The sequence below is a fragment of the Propithecus coquereli genome, unplaced genomic scaffold (genome assembly GCF_000956105.1).
Source record: "Propithecus coquereli isolate 6110/MARCELLA unplaced genomic scaffold, Pcoq_1.0 Scaffold262, whole genome shotgun sequence".
NCBI lineage: Eukaryota > Metazoa > Chordata > Mammalia > Primates > Indriidae > Propithecus > Propithecus coquereli.
In genome coordinates, this window is record NW_012148197.1 from 2,013,181 (window position 1) to 2,033,643 (window position 20,463).

Genomic DNA, 20,463 nt, shown 5'->3' on the forward strand with positions numbered 1-20,463 from the left:
TACTCGGGAGGCTGAGGCAGGAGGATCGCTTGAGCCCGGGAGTTTGAGGTTGGAGTGAGCTATGATGGCACCACTGCACTCTAGTCTGGGCAACAGAGAAAGACCCGTTCTCTAAAAAAAAAAAAAGAGAGATAAAGGGGATGAAAGTGGACAGGTTAAGAAGTCGGCTTTGAGCCCATCTGGAACCATGAGAGGTTGGTCTCTTTACTAATGTTAACAACAGGTCCAAGCTGAGCATGGTGGCTCGTGCCTGTAATTCTAGCACTTTGGGAGGCCGAGGCGGGAGGGTCGCTTGAGGCCAGGAATTCGAGAACAGCCTGGGCAATGGCAAGACCGCATCTCTAGAAAAAATAGAAAAATTAGCTAGGCGTGGTGGCACGCACCTATAGTCCCAGCTACTTGGGAGGCTGAGGCAGGAGGATTGCTTGAGCCCGGGAGTTTGAGGTTGGAGTGAGCTATGATGGCACCACTGCACTCTAGTCTGGGCAACAGAGTGAGATTCTATCTCAAAAAAAAAAAAGACAGGTCCATTTCCTGTCCACAATAGCTTATATCACCTGAACTTGATTTCCCTTCAGGTTCCGCTCACAGACCAAAATCACACCAGGTAATAAGTCTAGGTTTGACAGGGTATCCACCTGGGTTTTCACAGCACACTCCAGAGAGAAGATACCTAAGACAATCTCTGAAAAAATTCCTTTGCTGTTTAAAGCCTGACCTTTCTTCCTTTGTTAACCAATGAAAGGGTTCATAGTATTGGCACGTTTAAGGATATCTGGAAACAGTGGTTTTGGTGGTTCGAAGGAACAGGCACGGGACTACATTAAGTCCGATCCCCTATTCCATGGTCCAGCTCGTTCGTGCCTGTCACCTTCCTCACCTTGTTCCCTCTAGGAAGCTCCCAGAAATAGATGAATCTCTCCAAAGACTGGGAACTAAAGTAAGATTCTTCACATGACCCTTGAGTTGCTTACTCCAAGTTCCCCCACAATGTCTGCGGTGGCTTAAGGCTGTGCTCTCAGCACTGACCTCAGACACTCTGCCCACTATCACCAAGTCACTGTCGATTGCCATAAAAAGACAAAACTTAAGTTTCAGCATTTCCCACTGCCATAAGGGTCCCTAATTAAATCTATGCCATCAATTTGAAGGGAAATATTAGGCAATTACTGGTGTTTATGTAGCAGTATGAGACATTAGAGTTTAGTAAATAAGAGTATTTTTCTTTGTTATGACATGCCAAATATGTATTTCATAATGAGCAAAATTTCAATCAAAACTTGTTGAATGAGGAGAATGATTTAATAAAACATTAACTGATTGAAGCTATATTTGTCTTTAAAACCAGCAGGCAATTTGTTAACAATGTTTGTTTTAATATGCCAATGTGTTTTATGCCTGGTGTTCATTTTGGTTTCTACTCATTCTACTTTCATTCCCTTGCCAAATAAGAACCATTATATTATCTTCAAAAGGTAATAAAAGTGCTCATAGTAGACACATACTGCAAGAGAAGATAAGGGTCAAATTAATTCTCATTTCTGATAGATATTATTATTTAAAGCACCTACCTCCATGCAATGATGTTAATAAACTAATCTTATAAATAAGTGTTGTAAAAATGTTTGTAGGCAGAACAATTCAGAGTAGAGATTTATGGTAGGACAAACAACCTTCATGTAAACAGACACAAAATTTATTAGGCTAAGTATATTTTTTCTGAAGGTACGTATTTAAGTCTCATTTAATAAGAGTTTTATTTTAACCTTTGGTTAGCCGGGATGATATAGTCAGGAAAACGAATGATCTTGTGGAATGTAATATATTAAATGGGACACTAGTATCAAATCTAGTTTTTGTTCAAAGTTCATACTTTGTTTTTTATATCCTTGCTCCATATTCAATAGTAATTTTTTCCTGTGTTACTAACACAAGAGAAGTTCCTATTAAGCATGTGACCCAGAAATGGCCAGTCTGAATCAAAGTATGTAGTGTAGTAAATTGATAATCCCTCAATACAACTGCAAGACTGAAATCTACAGTCTTCCCAGAGCTTTTGTATATACCACTGGAAGACAAATCTTTCATTATCTCGAGAGAAACTCTACCCACTAACCTTCAGATACTTAAAACGACCTGGGACCAAGACGAAAATCGTACGAATAGTTACAAACAGGCAAGATAAAGCACACTTCACTTTACCCTAATCTTTTTGGGTCCCAAACCAGGAAACTTCCATCCCCTAAAATATACATTCTACAGTAGCTACTACTCCTGTTTCCTGATGTCATAAGAGCTGCATTTAACCTGAGGACCTTTAATAAAGGCAGCTCATCTCCCTAGCTCAAGAATGAGGGCTCACCCGAACTCACTTTAAATCTTGCTTGCCTTCTTTTTTTTTTTTTTAATCCTGTAGCCTCCAAATAAACTGATCATCATCCATTCTCAGAAGAAAAGAACATTGTTTGCCAACAAAGGAAAAAGAATTTAAGTCATGTACAGGCTTCTTTAGACACAAAAAGGTCACCAGCTCCAGGGAGCAGTTCCCTGGGCTTTAATGAAGATTTCAGTGTGCAGAAACAAAGGACCCACTGCATTAGGCCAGAATCCAATTATATTTCTTTACTAGTAACAGCATACCTACCTGTTTTTCTCTTTGAGTTTTGTTCTCAAAAAGAAAAAAAAACAAAAAAAGGGAAAGAAAATCAGGTAATAAAAAAGAAGTCTTAAAGAGATACAGCTCAGGTTAACCTTTTCAACCTATTAAGTAAACTCAGGGAAGAAAAATACCAAAACAGCAGAAGACTTTTAGCAGTGGGCTGTTGAAAAAGTACCTAGCTTTTGTTTTGATACCAAAAGAAATCTATTAAATATACAAAATGAATCTGTTTCATCATGACAAAGATTATAGCTATTGATGTGTGCCTGCCCTTAGGGTGCTATCATGAATGTTGAATTTGCATGGAATTTTGCATGGAGTTTTCTCAGTTGAAAACATTTTCTTTGTGCCAATAGAATAAGGGCTCTAGGTGTAAAATATCCATCCGAAAGTTTTGAAATTCAATTTTTCAGATCCTTGCAGATAAGGAAGCTATTCTCTGAACACAGTCTCACCTTAGTGTTCTCTTTGGGGAGTGTATTTAACCAATTTGGGTGATGAGCACGAAAGAAACATACATTTCAGCTACCTGTTCTGTTTTCAGTATTTGCTGCTTCTTGAAATTTCAAACACAGATTGAGAGTACATTCTTAAGCATACAGAATTTGTTTTTTAAAGTGATTCCAGGACTGGCCCATGACAGTGTATGTGCCTTCCCAAGTCTGCGCTGCTACCATTTAACCCATAATTCTCAATTGTTCACAGTCCAGGTTAAGCGTGTGGGAGGACCCTGAAACCATAAACTAAGGGGATGAGCCTGGGAGAGAGAAAGCACAGAAGCTGCTCCACCTCGGGAAGGAGAGATGCAGGCCTGACTCACCTAAACCCACCTGCTCAAAGAAACAGCACTTGCTGCCCCTGTTTGCTATATTTGCTCCAAACTTTCTAGGTTCCCTCAATTAGGGTGCAGACACAAGCAACCCTGCTTCCCACTCATTCCAGGGAAGAGGGATGTATGCTTTCTGCACTGCAGATCAGGAACCTTCAGGCAACCTACAGTGTGCGGGGTTCTCCTACCTCTGCAGCCAGCAAGACAATGTAAGACAAAGGGCTCTGAGCTCCCACAACGTAAGGTTTGGACTATCTCCTCTTGAGGCTTGCTAGCCCATAAAACATATAAGTGAATAGATTGTTTCTAAAATAATTTTCTTTTAGTGCTGAGTGTCACTCGAAGTTTTTGGCAAAAAAATATTACAAACGATTCAGTCTTTCAAAACTACCGATCTGTCCAATTGAGGAATAAAGTTCTGGGTCTTTTGACTTTGCTCTGTATTTATTCTCTTTGGTTATGGTTTTTGGGAATCTTTTTAAAGTGGAGGGGACAGAAAAACAATGGGTAAAATATCTGACATCACTGTGCTCAAAAAACATTTATTGAAAAAATAATATTACTGGGAGGCCGAGGCGGGCGAATTGCTTGAGCTCAGGAGTCCAAAACCAGCCTGAGCAAGAGCGAGACCCCGTCTCTACTAAAAATTAGAAAGAAATTAATTGGACAACTAAAAATATATAGAAAAAATTAGCCGGGCATGGTGGTGCATGCCTGTAGTCCCAGCTACTCGGGAGGCTGAGGCGGAAGGATCGCTTGAGCCCAGGAGTTTGAGGTTGCTGTGAGCTAGGCTGACACCACGGCACTCTAGCCCAGGCAACACAGTGAGACTCTGTCTCAAAAAAAAAAAAAAAAAAAAAGAAAAAATAATATTTGGAGTCTGATAGTCCTGAGTTTTGATTCTACTACTTATTGGCTATTTGCTTTAAGGTAAGTTATTATATAAATCTCCCCAAGCCTTCATTTCCTGCCTGGAAAATGGGGCTAAGACTACCTACCTTGCAAGGCTGTTGTGAGAATCGCTAATATAAATGAGGCTCCTTGCGTGGGGCTGACAGGCAGCAGGAGCCAGCCAAGCAGGGAGGATGGTGAGGCACACAGTGTTTTGCAAACTGCAGGTGAAACCAACGGATCATGAAATCAATTTTGTGGCTTGTGGCCATGATTTTGTGTTTTTATGAACTAGAATTGAATGGCTATAATAGAAAATATTAGAGCACAGAAGCACAGGGTAATATTGCTTTGTGAAATTTTTGTTTCTGTGCATGTGCCCACATGGAATCATACCACAATGTGGAGCTCTTATCGTAGCTGCTGGCTGTCCCTAGCGGAGTGTGTAGGAGCTCAGGATCTGGAGTCAGGAATCCCCCTGCATTCCATTTGAATCCTGGCTCTGCTGTTTACCTGTTAAGTGGGTGAAGCTCTCTGTGCCTCAGTTTTTAAATCTGTCAAATGAGGATGAAATAGAATTGCTGGAAGGATTAAGTGAGAGATGGAGGGAAAGAAGCTAAAACATGTTAAGGGTTCCAAAAATGTTACTACTTATATAACTTCTCTGGGACTGCAACAAGCGCTAGGGCAACAGAAAGGAGAGGGGCAGCCTCTGTCCTCACGGAGAGGCAAAAGATAGTAAGGGACGTGGGCAGGGCTGAGAGTAAGTGTCAGCTGTCTGTGTGGGGAACTGCAAAGCATTGGTGGGGTCCAGAACAGTGGTCAGGCACGTGGGTTAAGACCACAGTGGGACAGGAGCCAGAAAACATAACAAAGCAAAGCCACGGTCTCATCTTTTGTTCCTTATGGGAAAAACATTAGATTTCTCTTTTAGGTTTCTCCCTATTGTAGGCTTTCTTTTTTCTGTTTCATTATTTAAATTTATATAAAGAATCTGGTATAAAGAAAATGATCAAGGATCACAAAAACATAAATGGAAATTAATGAGCAGAGTCTTCCCGAACGTTACCATTTTTGCTTAAGTAGTAATGATACCTGAAGGTCCACTACCGCAATCCTTGGTAATAAATAGTTACGATTTATTGAGCATTCCTAAGAACCAGGCATAGGACGGACCACAATTTCCATCCAGTTAAATCTTCACGACAAATCTGTGAGGTAGTAATTACTGGACCTGGTTTAAGGATGAGGAAACTGAAGCTTTGGAGGCTAAGTGACTTCATCAAGGTCACACGATCCCATCAGGCAGCACCAGTATAAAAATGCGGGTCATGCTGACACTCAGTACATGCTCTGAAAGAACCTATACCAAGCTATCTCCAGAGTGATTTCCTGGGACCCTTTATAGACTACATAGTCTCTCTAGTCTATGTTTCTTTTATCAAGCAACATTGTGCCTTGGAGACAAAGAAATATAAAGTTTAAAAAATAAAGGTTCTGTGTTTACAATGCTTGGTGATCCTAATCTACAGGGACACAAAACCTAGCACTGTTTTGTAAGCACGCTCTCTGGAGTATATACACAGAGCATTTGCTCAAAAGTAGGGTGGAAACTTATGGAACAAAACCAAAACCTGGTGATGTCAAGGTATATTTAGTATTTGCTCAGATGTGCTTCCAAAACATTACTGGAAGAGCCAAGAATCATCTAATGTTACTTCTTTATTTAGAGTTCCTTTATGTACATAAGCACACAACCATTTCTTATTAAGAAGCATTAAAAGTAAACGCAAGGCACAATTCTAGATCCTTTCATCCAAGGATATGAAAGTACTTTACGCCCATTATCTCTGCAAAGTAAATCTCATTTGGCCCATTTTTGAGATGGGTACAACTTGGGAATTTAAACTCATTACCTACTGTAACCACTAAATCAAGCTTCTAATAGCCAGAGGGATTATGTGCTGAAAATTTCTTCCCGTTTTTCCCGAAAGGGACATCTCTATTTTTAATTGTTAAAACATGGTGGTAAAATACACATAACATAAAATTTACCACTATAGCCATTTTAAAGTATACGGTTCAAAGGTGTTAAGGACATTCACGTTGTTTTCCAGTCATTACCACCATCCATTCACAGGAATTTTTTTGCCTTAAAAAGCCGAAACCATATACCCATTAAATCAGTGGTCCCCAACCCTTTTGGTACCGGGGACTGGTTTCATGGAAGACAATTTTAATTCAAGTGCATTCATTTATTGTGCAACCAAACCTCTCTGCTAATGATAATCTGTATTTGCAGTGTTCTGCAGCATTTGCATCACCACCTCAGCTCCACCTCAGATCATCAGGCATTAGATTCTCATGAGGAGGTGCTACCTAGATCCCTCATGCACAGTTTACAGTAGGGTTCGCCACTGATCTGACAGGAGGCAGAGCTGATGCGGTGATGCAAGCGATGGGGAGCGGCTATAAATACAGATGAAGCTTCCTGACTGGCCCTCAAGCTGTGTGGCCTGGTTCCCAACAGGCCTCCGACTAGTACTGGTCTGTGGCCCAGGGGTTGGGGCCCACAGCATTAAACAATGTAACTCTTCATCCCCATCTTCCCTCAACCCCTGGTGACCACCATTCCACTTTCTGTCTTGGTGAATTGAACATCTCTTCATAACTAGTGTACCACCTCCCTGCTTAAAATCATTTACTGGTGACTAGATTCTAAAAGTTTCCCCAAAGCATCCAAAAGCAACGTAATTCTCACAGCCCCACGGTTTCACAGAAAGCCCTCAATGGAGATAATCACCTTTGAAAAGGTAGCTTTATTTCCTACAGCAAAATTCCATCAAGACACTTAAAATCCATGTTTCTCTATAGAAACCCCTTGAGTGCTAAACAAACAATTTATCATTTTGTTCTTAGAATTATGTGGTTATCAGTGGATAAAACTGTGGCAATAGGGAAGTTTGAGTCCAGAAATCTATCTGGGTAAGTTATTATTAAATCACACACACATGAAAACAAATGAATGAACAAACAAGCCCTAGCATCTGATGAAAATACCTGCTGTTAAAAATGTGTTCTATTCGGGGGAAGGATCGATCCTTTCACCCAATTAAAAAAAAGGCAATAAAATTAAAGCAATTAAATTTAGCTGCCCTATAAAAGATGACCCTCTGACTTGCATACCTGAGGAATGATTGACATTTTCTTCCTTAAATCGTGAAGTCCAATCTCAGTTGTCAAGATCTTATCAATCCAAATTTTACCTTCAGGTTCTGCCAATCTAAAAAGGGCTGAAATGAGGGAACTTTTTCCAGCTCCTGTTCTTCCCACAATGCCAACCTACAGAGAAATACAGTAGGAGGGATTAAAAAAATAGCAGTAGGCACCAAACTTAGGAGGAAGTCTTTTGATTTTTGAAGATGAATTAAGGAAGTTCTATACTGAGTGTAGACAAAAAGAGTTTCTCAACCCCAGCACTGTTGACATTTTTGGCTGGATAATTCTTTGTTGTGAGGGGCTGTCCCATGCATTATGGGATGTTCACCATATCCTTGGACTCTACCTCCTACGTGCCAGTAGCACACCCCTAAATAGTGACAACCAAAAATGTCATTGAAAAATGTCCTCTAAGGGCAAAACTGTCCTTGGCTGAGTTGACGACAGTCTGAAGAAGAGTTAAAAATAACAGAATCAATCTAGTACCCAGTGAAAAACCAGCAGTAAGTGGCCAATAAGAAGGCAACTTTTAAATTAGTATTACTTTTAGGGTCTGGGTATTTTGAACCTTGAGAATTTCTTCACAGAGATGTTAACAATTCAAATCAGAAGTGTTATACATAAACAAGTATTCATTTTTCCAGAGTTTTATCATATAAGATGAATTAGTCTTTGGAAGACAAACTTCGCATATTAAATCTCTGGTTATGTTCTGTCTTAAAAGGAAACAAATGTCTTAAAATTTTCAAATTCAAGTCTCCGCGTCTTAAAAGAAAGTAACTGGTAGCCAAAATATACATAATGAGCTCAACAACAACATAAATAACACTGACTATTTATATGGGGCCTTTCATCTGAGCAGTTCAAAAGGCGTTTTACAAACCAATTAATACTCACAATTGCCCCTTGGGAAACATTTGTGTCAAGTATCCTTCCTCTTATTAAAGTCAAAGCAGAGAGAAATGAATTGCACTGACAATAAGATCAAAGAATCAATATAATGCAGGTAATGTGGTGGTCAGGAGTGAAACTGCTCTGTAGAAACTGGCTTTCAGATGTATGCATTTAGACCTGTATGCAGAAACTGGCCTTTTTACCATTGACCTTGCCCTACTGTAAACTTTCTGGTGGGAGCTTTCCAAGGAATGGATATTGTTCATATTTAGGAATCTGCAATCAATGAAGGCCATAAGACATGCCTTTAATCATTTGTAAATGAATAAATTTTAAAAACTCACTACTTTAAACAGAAAGGAAATAAACTTTACTGTATACTGATTATGTGCTGAGAATTTTACATGTTATCTCATTTGAATACCTCCACATTTAAAAAAAATCTGCAAAATCAATAATGGCATTTCAAAAAAGAATTTATAAGATTAGGTATAAGAAAAGTGGCTTTAGCCAATATTGTTATCTTCGTAGCCCTTTTCAACATTATGGTAAATTCTAATTTATGTTTTACAAATTGGCCTTTTTCTGTACACAGGTCCTAGTGCATACACATATATACGTGGCTTATGTCGGTTTCTGGGCATCTCAAGGCGTTTTCGTATGTAAATCACCAAACATCAAGACACAGGCAAATGCTGTGTTTGTGAGAATGTGGGGACACTCACAGGCTATCAGCTCTATGGGAAACTGATCCATCTGTGCAAACCTGGACTTTATAGGACACTGAAGGTCGCGTACAACCACAGGACTATAAGCTCCAAATTCAAGTGAGGATAATAAAAAAAAAAAAAAAGGAAACCTCCTCTAAGAAAATGTGGCTATAGCTCTTCCCTATACTGTTCAAAGTCATAAAATCTACAAAGTTTTTCACAGGTCACCAATGAGTTGAACCAAATGCCTGTGGAGACTGTCACCAATATCAGTAAGTTTATATTCACAACACCAAAGACACACTTTGAGATTGTCCTATTTTAGGGGCTCTGCTCTTGCTCCTTTGTTTCCCAACTAGGCCGAGATCACTCTCTTTGGCTGTTAGACATTTGCACTCTCTTGATACATCAAAGTCAACAATCAATGCCCAATGCTCAATTCAAAACAGCTCAGCTTCAGGCGTCCTCATTTTAATCTCGTAAGTTCTTCCCCAAGTTCACGGGCTCAAAACACCCACTTTCAGCTCTCTCTACTAGTACCAAGCCCTGAAGATACGACTTCTTCTGTTTTTTGACTCAATCTCCTCATTTTAATTCCCACACCCATCACCTGAGTACGGGCCGCATTAATCTTTTAAAAAAACAAAACAAACTCTTTTCCTAATTATAATCAGTGCAAATGAATTTGAAAAGTAAATCAGCACTAGCCACGATCACAGCACTCTGATAGAACCCTTGTTACATGCTGATGCACTGTTTCTGAGCTTGAGGGGGTGGTGTGTGTGTTCCTAAAGAAACAAACTCATATATTTAAACAAAATGAGTTTAATATGAACATATTGTAATCTGTTTTCACTATTTCACAAAAAGTATTTATTTTAATGGCCACATAATATTACAGTATATTTGATCATTTATTTAATAAATCCACTATTTGTGGATGTTTAGGCTATCTCTAATATTTTGCTATTATAAATAACAACATGTTAAATATCCTTGAAGCTAAATCTTTGCAAACAACCTTAACTATTCCTTCAGATAAATTCTTAGATGTGGAATTGCTGAGAAACAGGTATGAACATTTTCAAACGAGGCTGTTAAGTTCTGCCAAACTACCCTCCAGAAATATGATACCAATTTCTACTCCCACCCGATTCTCTGCATATTCACCAACCTGGGTGTTATAACTTTCTTTTAATTGACATGAGTTTGATTCCAAAAAGGGAATCACTTTCCCCATTACGACTTGCTAGGAGTACTCAAGAGCTCCTGGCTTCCTGCCTACTGTGTCTCCTCACTATGATCCCTGTACACTCACTTCTCAGATGAAATGTCGGAAAGATGCCTCTGTGCCTAGCACTGTGCACCAGGAAACTTCTTCTACAAAATGGTACCAATTACCATTTCCGACCTTAGCTCCATGACTTTGCTTCCTTGGGGTTACTGGGGTGTGCGTTATATGCCTAGTAGTATGTTCCCCAGTAAAGTCTGCAGTTCCCTAATTCTTCACCCACGTCCAATTGTGGCATCGTGCTCATGGTGATCTCCACGTGAATGCCTTTCACGCGCAGCTCTACCTGCCGAATTCCTAACCACACATCAAAGTCTGGATCAAGTGCCTAATTCTGTGAAAATGTACAACCTGTTTCCTCATGTGGATCTCTCCCAACCCTAATGGGTGTCATGTCACCTTTTTCTAAACATCCATAAAATTGGGGACCTCCTTCTGTGTAGAGCAGCGATTTATATATGACTTTGTTTCTTCTACTGGCTGTATATGCTGTGGGCAGGATCTGCATTAGAGTCACTTTTGCATTATTCGTATAACCTGTGATGTCCCCATGAAAGAATATTCTACAGAGTTTAAAATTTCACTCAATCTTGAAAATTTAACAGGAAATCTATTACCATGCTGTTCAGGCACACAATAAACTGAACAGAACACAGAAGTGGCAGATGATCTTATAACCATGAATAGACTGCAAATGGCCTACCCCTCATTTTCATGGGGGCTACAATTTATGCATGATAAGTGGTTAAAGTTCATTTAACACTCCATGATAATGACAGCTATCTTTGATCAAGCATTTATTTGTGTTGGTCACTGTGCTAGGTGTTTTACACCTCGTTTTGTTCAAGTTACATAACAACCCCAGAGATTAGGTTCTATGGCTTGCATTTTGCAAAAGAGAAAATTGAGGCTTAGTAACATTAACCTGTCTGAAATAACCGAGCTCATAAGTGGCAGAATGGACTCAAACCCAGGTCCATCTGCATTTCAGCTCTCCTGCTGATGGCCTCCCTACCACATGGGTGGCCTGGCACCCTACTACTCCCTCAGTCCAGCTAGAAGGGAGACGGGGGAGAAGTGCAGCTGCAGTTATAGGAACTATCCTATCATACTGGTCCTACCGCCAGAGGTTTAAAGCAGGCTGTGGACACAGATGAGCACAGTGTGGTATGCAGGACAAGAAACCCTCAGCTCTGAGCAAGGAAGGTCCCTATAGTCTGGGGGATCACAGTCGCTGAGAGGAAGAACTGGCACGCACAGCAGACACTAAGAGAGAAACCTGCAGCCGTGCCGGGCCCAGGGGAGCCAGACAAACCTTGTTTGGGTCAACCCTGTTTGGGCAACAAGACTAATTCTGATCCCATCAGGTAGTGAAAGGAACTCAGAACCATCTCTGTGCTTGGCCAGTATGGGGTAACGCATGACCTCTACGTCAAGTTGTCAAAGGAAGCTTCTTGGAAAGCATGGATTATCCATCATCAAAATTTGCTTATGGGAGAGAGATGACAGTACAAGGGGGTCTTGTTCAATGGCAGTTCTGGCTCAGGAGGGCTTGGTGGGCCTGAGAGTCTGCATTTCCAGCAAGGTCCCAGCAGGTGCGGGTGCTGCTGGTTCCGGCCCCACGGCATCAGCAGCCAGGATCAGCAAGCAGGTAGGGCCAGTGGAACGATCGGGGCTCAAGGGGAGCGGTTTCTGAGAAAACATTATGTAAAAAAGGAGAAAATGTGGGAAACTATTTTTTGCACATTATGGCAAGGTCTAGTACACATCTGTAAAAATGTATTATCCAAGTAATAGCTCTGAGCAAGAAAAAAAACATAACAAACCAAAATCAATTCTACCTGTAGAGCTGGAAAATGCTTTAAAATGGCCCAGTACTCTCTAAAATAATCAAAGCAACCAGAAAATCTTCTAAATGAAATATGCAGCCCATGTTTAGAATCTAATCCGGAAGGCTAGGATGGTATTTACCTCATTTTGGTTCTTTATTTTTACTTGCTATTTCTTCCATGAATTAGAAACCTGCTTGGTACCGATTACATTTTCCTATTTACTATAACGTCCAGGAATGTGAGCAGAGGAGATGAATGAAAGAGAATAAAGCCCCATTTCTGCTATGTTGACACATTCCCATGTCCCCACCTGAAACGGTGCCTCTCTGAATCAGATCCAACACCAAGGGGGCTGCCAGAAATGCTGGGGGCAGGTGTGGAGGAGATGAAACCTGGACATACACAGGCAGAGGGAAAGCGTTTCATGACTACACTCCTGGATACAATCTCCAAATACATAAATGGAGCTAAAGGTGAGACTGCGAGTGGAGTAAGATCCAAATAAAAAATCAAGTTATTGTAGTTACTATAATTCAGTCTTCAAATTTAACTTACTCTTAAGCATTTTAGATCTCAGATAATCCTATGAATTAGGGGTTTTTAAGATTGAACAATATAAATCTGGGGTTATAGGTTGTGTTTTCTAAGTTGCACAACGGAGTTTTGTAGATAATTCAGATTTTATGTCTTCTATGACGTGTGCAAATTAACAGAATTACATTGACAATGTCAGATCTAATAAACGCATTTTAAGTAGGCAAACATCCCTTCTGGTGCTGTGAGGAACAGAATTTGAAAGACACTGCTTTCGCAAAGAGCTACAGTGAGTGCTGTCCACACAGCAGCCCTCACCTTTTCCAGACCCACAAGGAAACCAGGGAAATAATTAGGAGCCGGCCTGTGCCAAGCAACTTACTAAAGCCGTTCTCTGGGTTATCATTTGGGTATGAAGTTGTACACTTACTGTTTTCATGGCACAAGGGTTATGGCTATAGTCCACTAAATGGGCCTCCGGTGGAAAGAGTTGAGCAGTTCTTTAAGTATTTAACACTTCCATCTAGGTAATGGGCTGTCTGCAAGAGTTGTGTGTGCACATGATTTTGCTACTGATCTCTGGGGCCTGGATGGGATTGCAGCATCAGCTCACCCAGGACAGAAGCTCGCAGAGAGCCAGGTACGGGTCATATCTGTGTTCAGAAAGAAACAGTCTGCAGTGGGAGGGCAGGCAAGCAAAAGGGGAGTGTAGGTTAAAGACAGGAAAGACTAAGGGTCAAGGGACAGAGGAGGAGAAGGGCTGGAATGGAAGCTGCGGCAATGGAGAGAAACAGAAGGACTTGGGAAATACCATGAAGAAAGAATCGACACAACTAGACGTGCCAGGGTTAGGGACAAGGAGGCAGGACTGACCTCCTGAGACACCCATGAATAGCTGTCGGATACAGCATCGTGAGTGAGGTTAAATCCAGCCCTGGAGCGCAGGGCACACCAACCACCACGCAGCAGCTCACAGCATGAATAAAGAAATGGTGGTATCCACATTCCCTGGTCATTACCAAGACCGATTCACCTACATTATCCCTGATCTAATTTGCATCCACAATAGAACAGAAAATCCCCTTGACATGTCCAAGAGGAAGCCAACAAGCCGATGTGGTACTCAATATTTAGATGAAATTTTAAAGAGGTAAGATGTTTAAACAAACCTTTTCCTGTGATTTAATGAGTGCTGTCAGGTGCTTCAGTACCAGAGGCCCATCTAAACTGTACATGAAGTTAACATTATCAAAGATAATCACTCCTTCATGGGGCCAGGCCGGCGGCGGGCGTTTCTGGTATTCCCAAGGTGCTTCTTTCTCAAGGTTTGTATATTCAATCACCCTTTCTACAGAAATCATCTGAAAGAGATAAGGCACCCACACAGCTTAGGGATGGAGGGTCTGGCTCATGAATGCTAAGAGACTATCAATGAAACGTTCATCTTTTGTACACAGCTGGTTAAGGAAAACTCAGGTCTTAACATCCCCAAAGGAGAGAAGTAAGAGATTGCTTTAGGACTTTGATGATTTACAAACTTGTTCATCACTGTATTGCATCTTTACTTATGGCTAGTTCCTTCAACATTACATTAAAACTAAAAGCATTACATACACAAAGAGTGCAATTCGCACCACCCGAAGGATGGACATATTTGAAACTTGGACTTAGGGGGGGAGCAGGGGGGCAAGGGCAACATACGTAACCTAAACATCTGTACCCCCATAATATGCTGAAATAAAAAAAAAAAAAGAAAAAACTAAAAGCATTAGAGAAACGAATGCTTAGATTTTATTTACTCACTTCTCGCATCTGAATAAAAGACAAGGACTTTGTAAAAGAAAAGCATGCTTATGGTCACTAATCAAAATATTTTGCTATACAAGGGCCACCTGCTATACATCAGTTAAATTGGGGCGGGGTGCAGTGGCTCAAGCCTGTAATCCTGGCACACTAGGAGGCCGAGGCAGGAGGATCACTTGAGCTCAGGAGTTTGAGATCAGCCTGAGTAAGAGCCAGACCCCATCTATACTGAAAATAGAAAAATTAGCCAGGCATGGTGGTGCATGCCTCCCAGCTACTTAGGAGGCTGAAGCAGGAGGATCGCTTGAGCCGAGAATTTTGAGGTCACAGTGAGCTACAGTGATGCCGCTGCACTCTATCCTGGACGACAGAGTAAGACTCTGTCTCAAAAATAAATAAATAAATAAATAAATAAATATTAATAAATAAATAAAGCCAGGCGTGGTGGCTCACCCCTGTAATCCTAGCACTCTGGGAGGCCGAGGCAGGAGGATCACTTGAGCTCAGGAGTTTGAGACCAGCCTGAGTAAGAGCCAGACCCCATCTATACTGAAAATAGAAAAATTAGCCAGGCATGGTGGTGCATGCCTCCCAGCTACTCGGGAGGCTGAGGCAGGAGGATCGCTTGAGCCCAGGAGTTTGAGGTTGCTGTGAGCTAGGCTGATAGCACGGCACTCACTCTAACCCGGGCAAAAGAGTGAGACTCTGTCTCAAAAAAAAGAAGAGAGAGAGAAGAAAATAAATAAATAAATAAATAGGGTAGCCGTCAAACCTTACTGTAATAATTAGTCACCTTCTGCTCCACAAGAAGAGTGAAATGAAAAGATTTCATGTTCATAGTTTTTCTCCTTTTAGGAGAAGGTGCATATAACCTGACGCCTTTGACTAGAACATTCCAATATGGGGCTTGTCCTACCAGGAAGGCCTCCTGCCTCCTGTTCAAAACATAAGAGAATAAATGATAAAATTGATAGGGGTGGGGGTGGGAGGGGGAAAGATTAAACTAATTAAACAAACAAACAAACCACTTCAAGATACTGAATTCGTCTTTTACCAGGAATGAGGAATTATCCATTAAGAAACAAAAATAAAAAGCCTCTAAGAAATTAGCTTATATCCTCTCTAGGATTTCAGAAACTCCCTCCTACAGAGACATTTATTACATTTGAAGACAGCTTGTGATGAATATAAAACCTGCTGACATAGCACACATAAGACTGAGAAGAAGATGTATATATTTTATGTTACATTAACTTTAAACAGATGGAGGAAGGATCTTAAAAAACTGTTAGCTACGATGTAAAAATAACAGTTTAATATTTTACATAAGAATTGCTTTTATGCCATGTAATCGCAAGGAGACTGGAAAAGGCTAAGAATCTTATGATAAACATTACCATATTCTCAACTTCAGTACTTTGTCTAACACACCACTGGAACATCCCCATGATGGTGAGCGCGTAGGACAACACCAAGCCCACCTGTCCAGCATCCAAAGCTACAGGAAGAGGAAGAAGGGAATAAAGTCAGCCTCATTTTGGACCTGAGCCTGGCTTCCTCTGACACTTTACCAAGAGAAGCCCTCCATCATGATTACGCAACGTGCATATAATGATAGTAACAGTTATACTTTTACTATGTGTTGATTGAGGTCATGATACAATGAAAAAATAGCAAATATAAATTCAGAAAGATCACTGAGTTTATGAATGCCAACAAGATAAACATACATTTGAAAAACAGTATAACACGTGTGAGGACTCATGTCATTATTCAGACAATCGTCATTATGGTTTCAAAGCCCATTATGTAATTCCACATTCTACGTCCAAGGCAACCACAGTTGGAAACCACTAAAAACAAGGCAATAGGTCCTAAGAGCCAATGCTCTTGAGATTAAAATACCATTCTCATTGTTCCATCATTAAATATTGCAATTCAGTGTGATTCCTATGGCAGAGTTAGGGGTGGTGAATTCAAGCCATGCACACCAATACCTGATGTGGCAGTGATGATCATGCTCTTTCCTGCTGAGAATCCTTCTCACCCTAATGCACCAGGCAGCGGCAACCAATAGATCTAAGTAGTCCAAAAGGTTAAACCTAAAGCCCTAAGCTAGATAAAACACTTAATAGTAAACTTGATTTTCTCCTCACAATTCCTAGCCACTAGCAGGAATGAATATTCAGAATATCATTTAGGCATAGTTCAATCCATTCAAAGAAGGATAAAAGAAACTCATCAAGACCCAAATGATGCCTTTAAATGGATCACACTACTCAATCATATCCAACCTGAAAAACTATAAACGCTTAAATACACTGCATTAGAACCAAGTAGTGTTAATATAAAATATTGGACAAGGTGGCAACAGTCGAATTGAACAACTGTAAACACAGCTAAAGATTGTACTCATACCATACATAGTTATTCACATCTGTACTTACTTTGTGCCAGAATCAGGGTCCCATAGGAAACAATGCTGACAAATAAGGCACAGATGGCATCCAAACGCAACGCGAACCATCGGGACGTCGTCAAAAACAAGAACCAAGCCTCTGAATTTGTGAACCATAATATGCAGGATGAATAAATACAAAAACCGTATTAACTGCATTGAACATGACAGTGTTCTGCTCAGTTGAGCTACAGATGTTCACACAGAGTAGGGCAGCAAAGCTGCACACTCGAGGAACCGGAAGATTCCAGAAAGCTAAATGATACAAGGCAATACACGGCACACAAACAGCACAACATAGAAAAATGCTCTCATAAGCACATCTCTTGCAGTGCTGGGCCTTAACGTGCAGTTCACCCACTCACAGGGTTGACCGTTCCCAGTTCTCCAACTACAGAGAGTGTAGCTCCCAATTTACTGTCAGCTGCTTCCGTGCTTAGTAAGGGCCCTGCATATAGCGCATATTGCTTTGGGGCAAATAACTATTGAATACCTCACTAAAAGGATCTGCATGTGGTTTTTAAAGTGTCATTTAATCATCAAAATACAATAAATACTGTAAAGGTGGAACAGGATTTTGTAGATTTAGAGGAAATTCCAAAGTTTCCAAATGGAAAAACAAACTTCACAAATGCAAAGGATAATACACATCAAGTGGGTGGCAAGTCTGATAACTGGGATATTGATTTCCTCTGCCACCCTGCATGCTCTAAAGCAAGGCTCGGCACACCATAGCATATGTGCTTTTGCAAATAAAGTTTTACAGAAACTCAGCCATGGCCATTTGCCGATATGTCATCTATGCTATTTTGGTGCTACAACAGCAAAGGTGAATAGTTGCAAGAGACGATATTGCATACAAAGCCTAAAACATGTACCAGGTGGCCCTTTACAAAAAAGGTTTACTGACCCCTGCCCTGGAGAGATAGACAGCCACAGGGCACAGTGACGGAAAGACCACACAAGCCACTCAGCGGGAAGAAAGAGGGGAAGCACAGAGGTGCTGGCCTTTGAAATCATCTCCAGAAATGTACAGACCCGAATGTAAATCCTGATGTGCATCAAACAGTTCCTGAAACCTCTCTTCAGCTTTGTATGCCCGAATGGTCCAGAGCCCCTGGAGAGAAGATGACAAGTGGGAAAATACCGGACTCCGTGCTGCAGAAAGAAACGGAGAAAACAGAGAAAGCTCAGTGAGGCTAGATGCAGAGAAACCAGGAGCCTCCCAAGCTCTGTGGTCACACACATCCTACCACACACAACACTAAGGCTTCCTGGAACTTTGTGCTTCAAGAAGAAGTGCTCCCAGAGGCCTGCAGAGGACCATGAACGTCTAACCTCAGACTCTTGATCAAACCACACCTCACTTTTAGGACCTGGATATGAAAGTCTCTATTTGATCCTATCTTTGTTTAAATTCAAATCTAGTTATAATTCCTTCCTTGCTAACTGATCCTTCAAGGTCCTCTCTCCATATTCTCACCTGACATCTCTTTTAGCAGAAATAACTTCTCAATGATTTTTGAGCTAGTAGCATTTTAAAAAATAATTCTGTTAGAGTACTCGCCACAATGAATTATAATTAGCTATTCATGTGTCTGTCCCCATCTTAGATTACTAATTTCTAAAGGGCTGGGTTGTAGTCATTGCATCCTAGTAACGAGAATAGCACCTGGCACAGGAGAGGTACTCGAGAAGTAAGCTGAGTGGACAGCATGTCACCTCCCTGCATCCAAAGGAATCTCCCATGCACACTTGTGCAGGAAGTCCCATGTGATCACCACGTATCTGGTGTTGCACTGCTCACAGGACCTGCCCAGTCAAGACACCTTTGTACGGTCCAGACTTCAGCTCCATGAACCTGATGGATGTTTTTATAATTGCCTTGCTGAAGACTTGTTCTGATGTTTGGAGGTCACTGTGGCATGTGCCACAGCCCTTTTCCGAATGTGACTTTGGCATCAGTGGATTCATCAACCTCATAGAAGTAACCTTTTAGGTAACTTTGTTTTGGTTGGGGGCCTGATGTCCCACGCTTGGTCATTTGTTTTGAGCACACTGTTTTATGACCACCGGGGCATGTGCCCCTCTCACACATGAGGGGAATGCGCAGCGCAGGGACAAGTCCCTGAGGTTCCAGTCTCCAGCGACTGAAGATATACTGGGGCAGGGCACACTGGGAGCACGTGACCTCACACATTGTCTTTAACGTTCTCGTCCAGGATGATTACTCTTGGCTTGTAAGTGACACTGATGTATCACTTTATGTAACTCCAAGAGAAGATCAATTAGTAAAACATGGGGTGTTTGGGAGAAGTGAAGATAATCCATCTTACCTGAAGCTGCTTATGTTTGATAAAATAACAAAGGGGAAAAAACAAATCAAGGGAAACCCTTGAACTTACTATCTGGGGCTAGCTCCTCAGTCTGGCACCCGAGTGTGGCAGTCGGCTCAACATGGATGTGCTCGCTACGTACATGGGCACTGCACGTGTTCACGGGTGCTGGGGTACAAGCGTACCGAGACACAGCCTCCCCATACCTAGCTCCACAAACAAGGAGAAAGCCGGCAACCGAGTATGAGACGCTGGGCTTCAGAGAAGGTGGGAAGCCCCGGGTTGAGGAATGACAGCCTGGGCTGTGGGCCCACTGACTATCTGCTCCTCCCTGGGGATCCTTCCTGAGTGGGGTGTCTGACCTGGGGCACCGACTGTTAGGGACTCTCTCCTGTGACACTGCTATAAGAAACAAGACCTTCCCTGAACACAAATTCACACCACCAGGACATGATCTGACATTTCCCTTGTATCTAATTCAGGCAGAGAGCCTCCCATCACTCTGCGGTGGCTCTGACTATCCGGCTGCACATGTGTGGTCCTCCTCTAGCATCTACACCATTATCAACCTTCAATACGCTGAGTAACTGTTTACTTATTTCAGCTTCAACTTTGCACTTCTAAGACAGCAGTAACACAGTGAGAGGACTGAGCCCACGCTCCCAATAAGGACGGCTGGAAGCTCTGCGGAGGCCTTTCCTTCACACCCCAGCAGACGTTCCACCCTGCTCTGGGACTTGGTCAGTCTGGAAACAGGGTGCTTCCAGGATAATCCAAGAGAATTCCAGGCCCCATCAACCCCACCAAGAGAGTGCCAAGAGTCTAGCTCCCAACAGCTCCGAGAATTCACTAGAACTGGGCTTTCATTCCCAGAGTAAGGCAGTAACGTGACATAAACACTTTCATCGTAGACAATTGATGTGATGACCACCCAGGCTGAGTTCTTGAAGGAAATTTTACAGCTTGGCAGTTGTCATTTGTTTCCCTTATCAGGGACCAAAGTTGCC

General features: G+C 41.6%; 1 protein-coding gene across 1 annotated transcript in view; it reads right to left on the reverse strand.

The window, feature by feature from the left end:
* The window catches only part of ABCC4 (ATP-binding cassette, sub-family C (CFTR/MRP), member 4), a 244,430-nt gene that overhangs the window by 31,833 nt on the left and 192,134 nt on the right, over positions 1–20,463 (reverse strand). The window contains exons 22-26 of the mRNA XM_012647333.1: positions 18,159–18,278; positions 17,110–17,220; positions 16,060–16,160; positions 14,029–14,220; positions 7,566–7,721 (exon numbers count right to left, since the gene is read on the reverse strand). Coding sequence (XP_012502787.1) covers positions 7,566–7,721; positions 14,029–14,220; positions 16,060–16,160; positions 17,110–17,220; positions 18,159–18,278 — 680 coding nt within the window. The remainder of the gene's footprint in view (positions 1–7,565; positions 7,722–14,028; positions 14,221–16,059; positions 16,161–17,109; positions 17,221–18,158; positions 18,279–20,463) is intronic.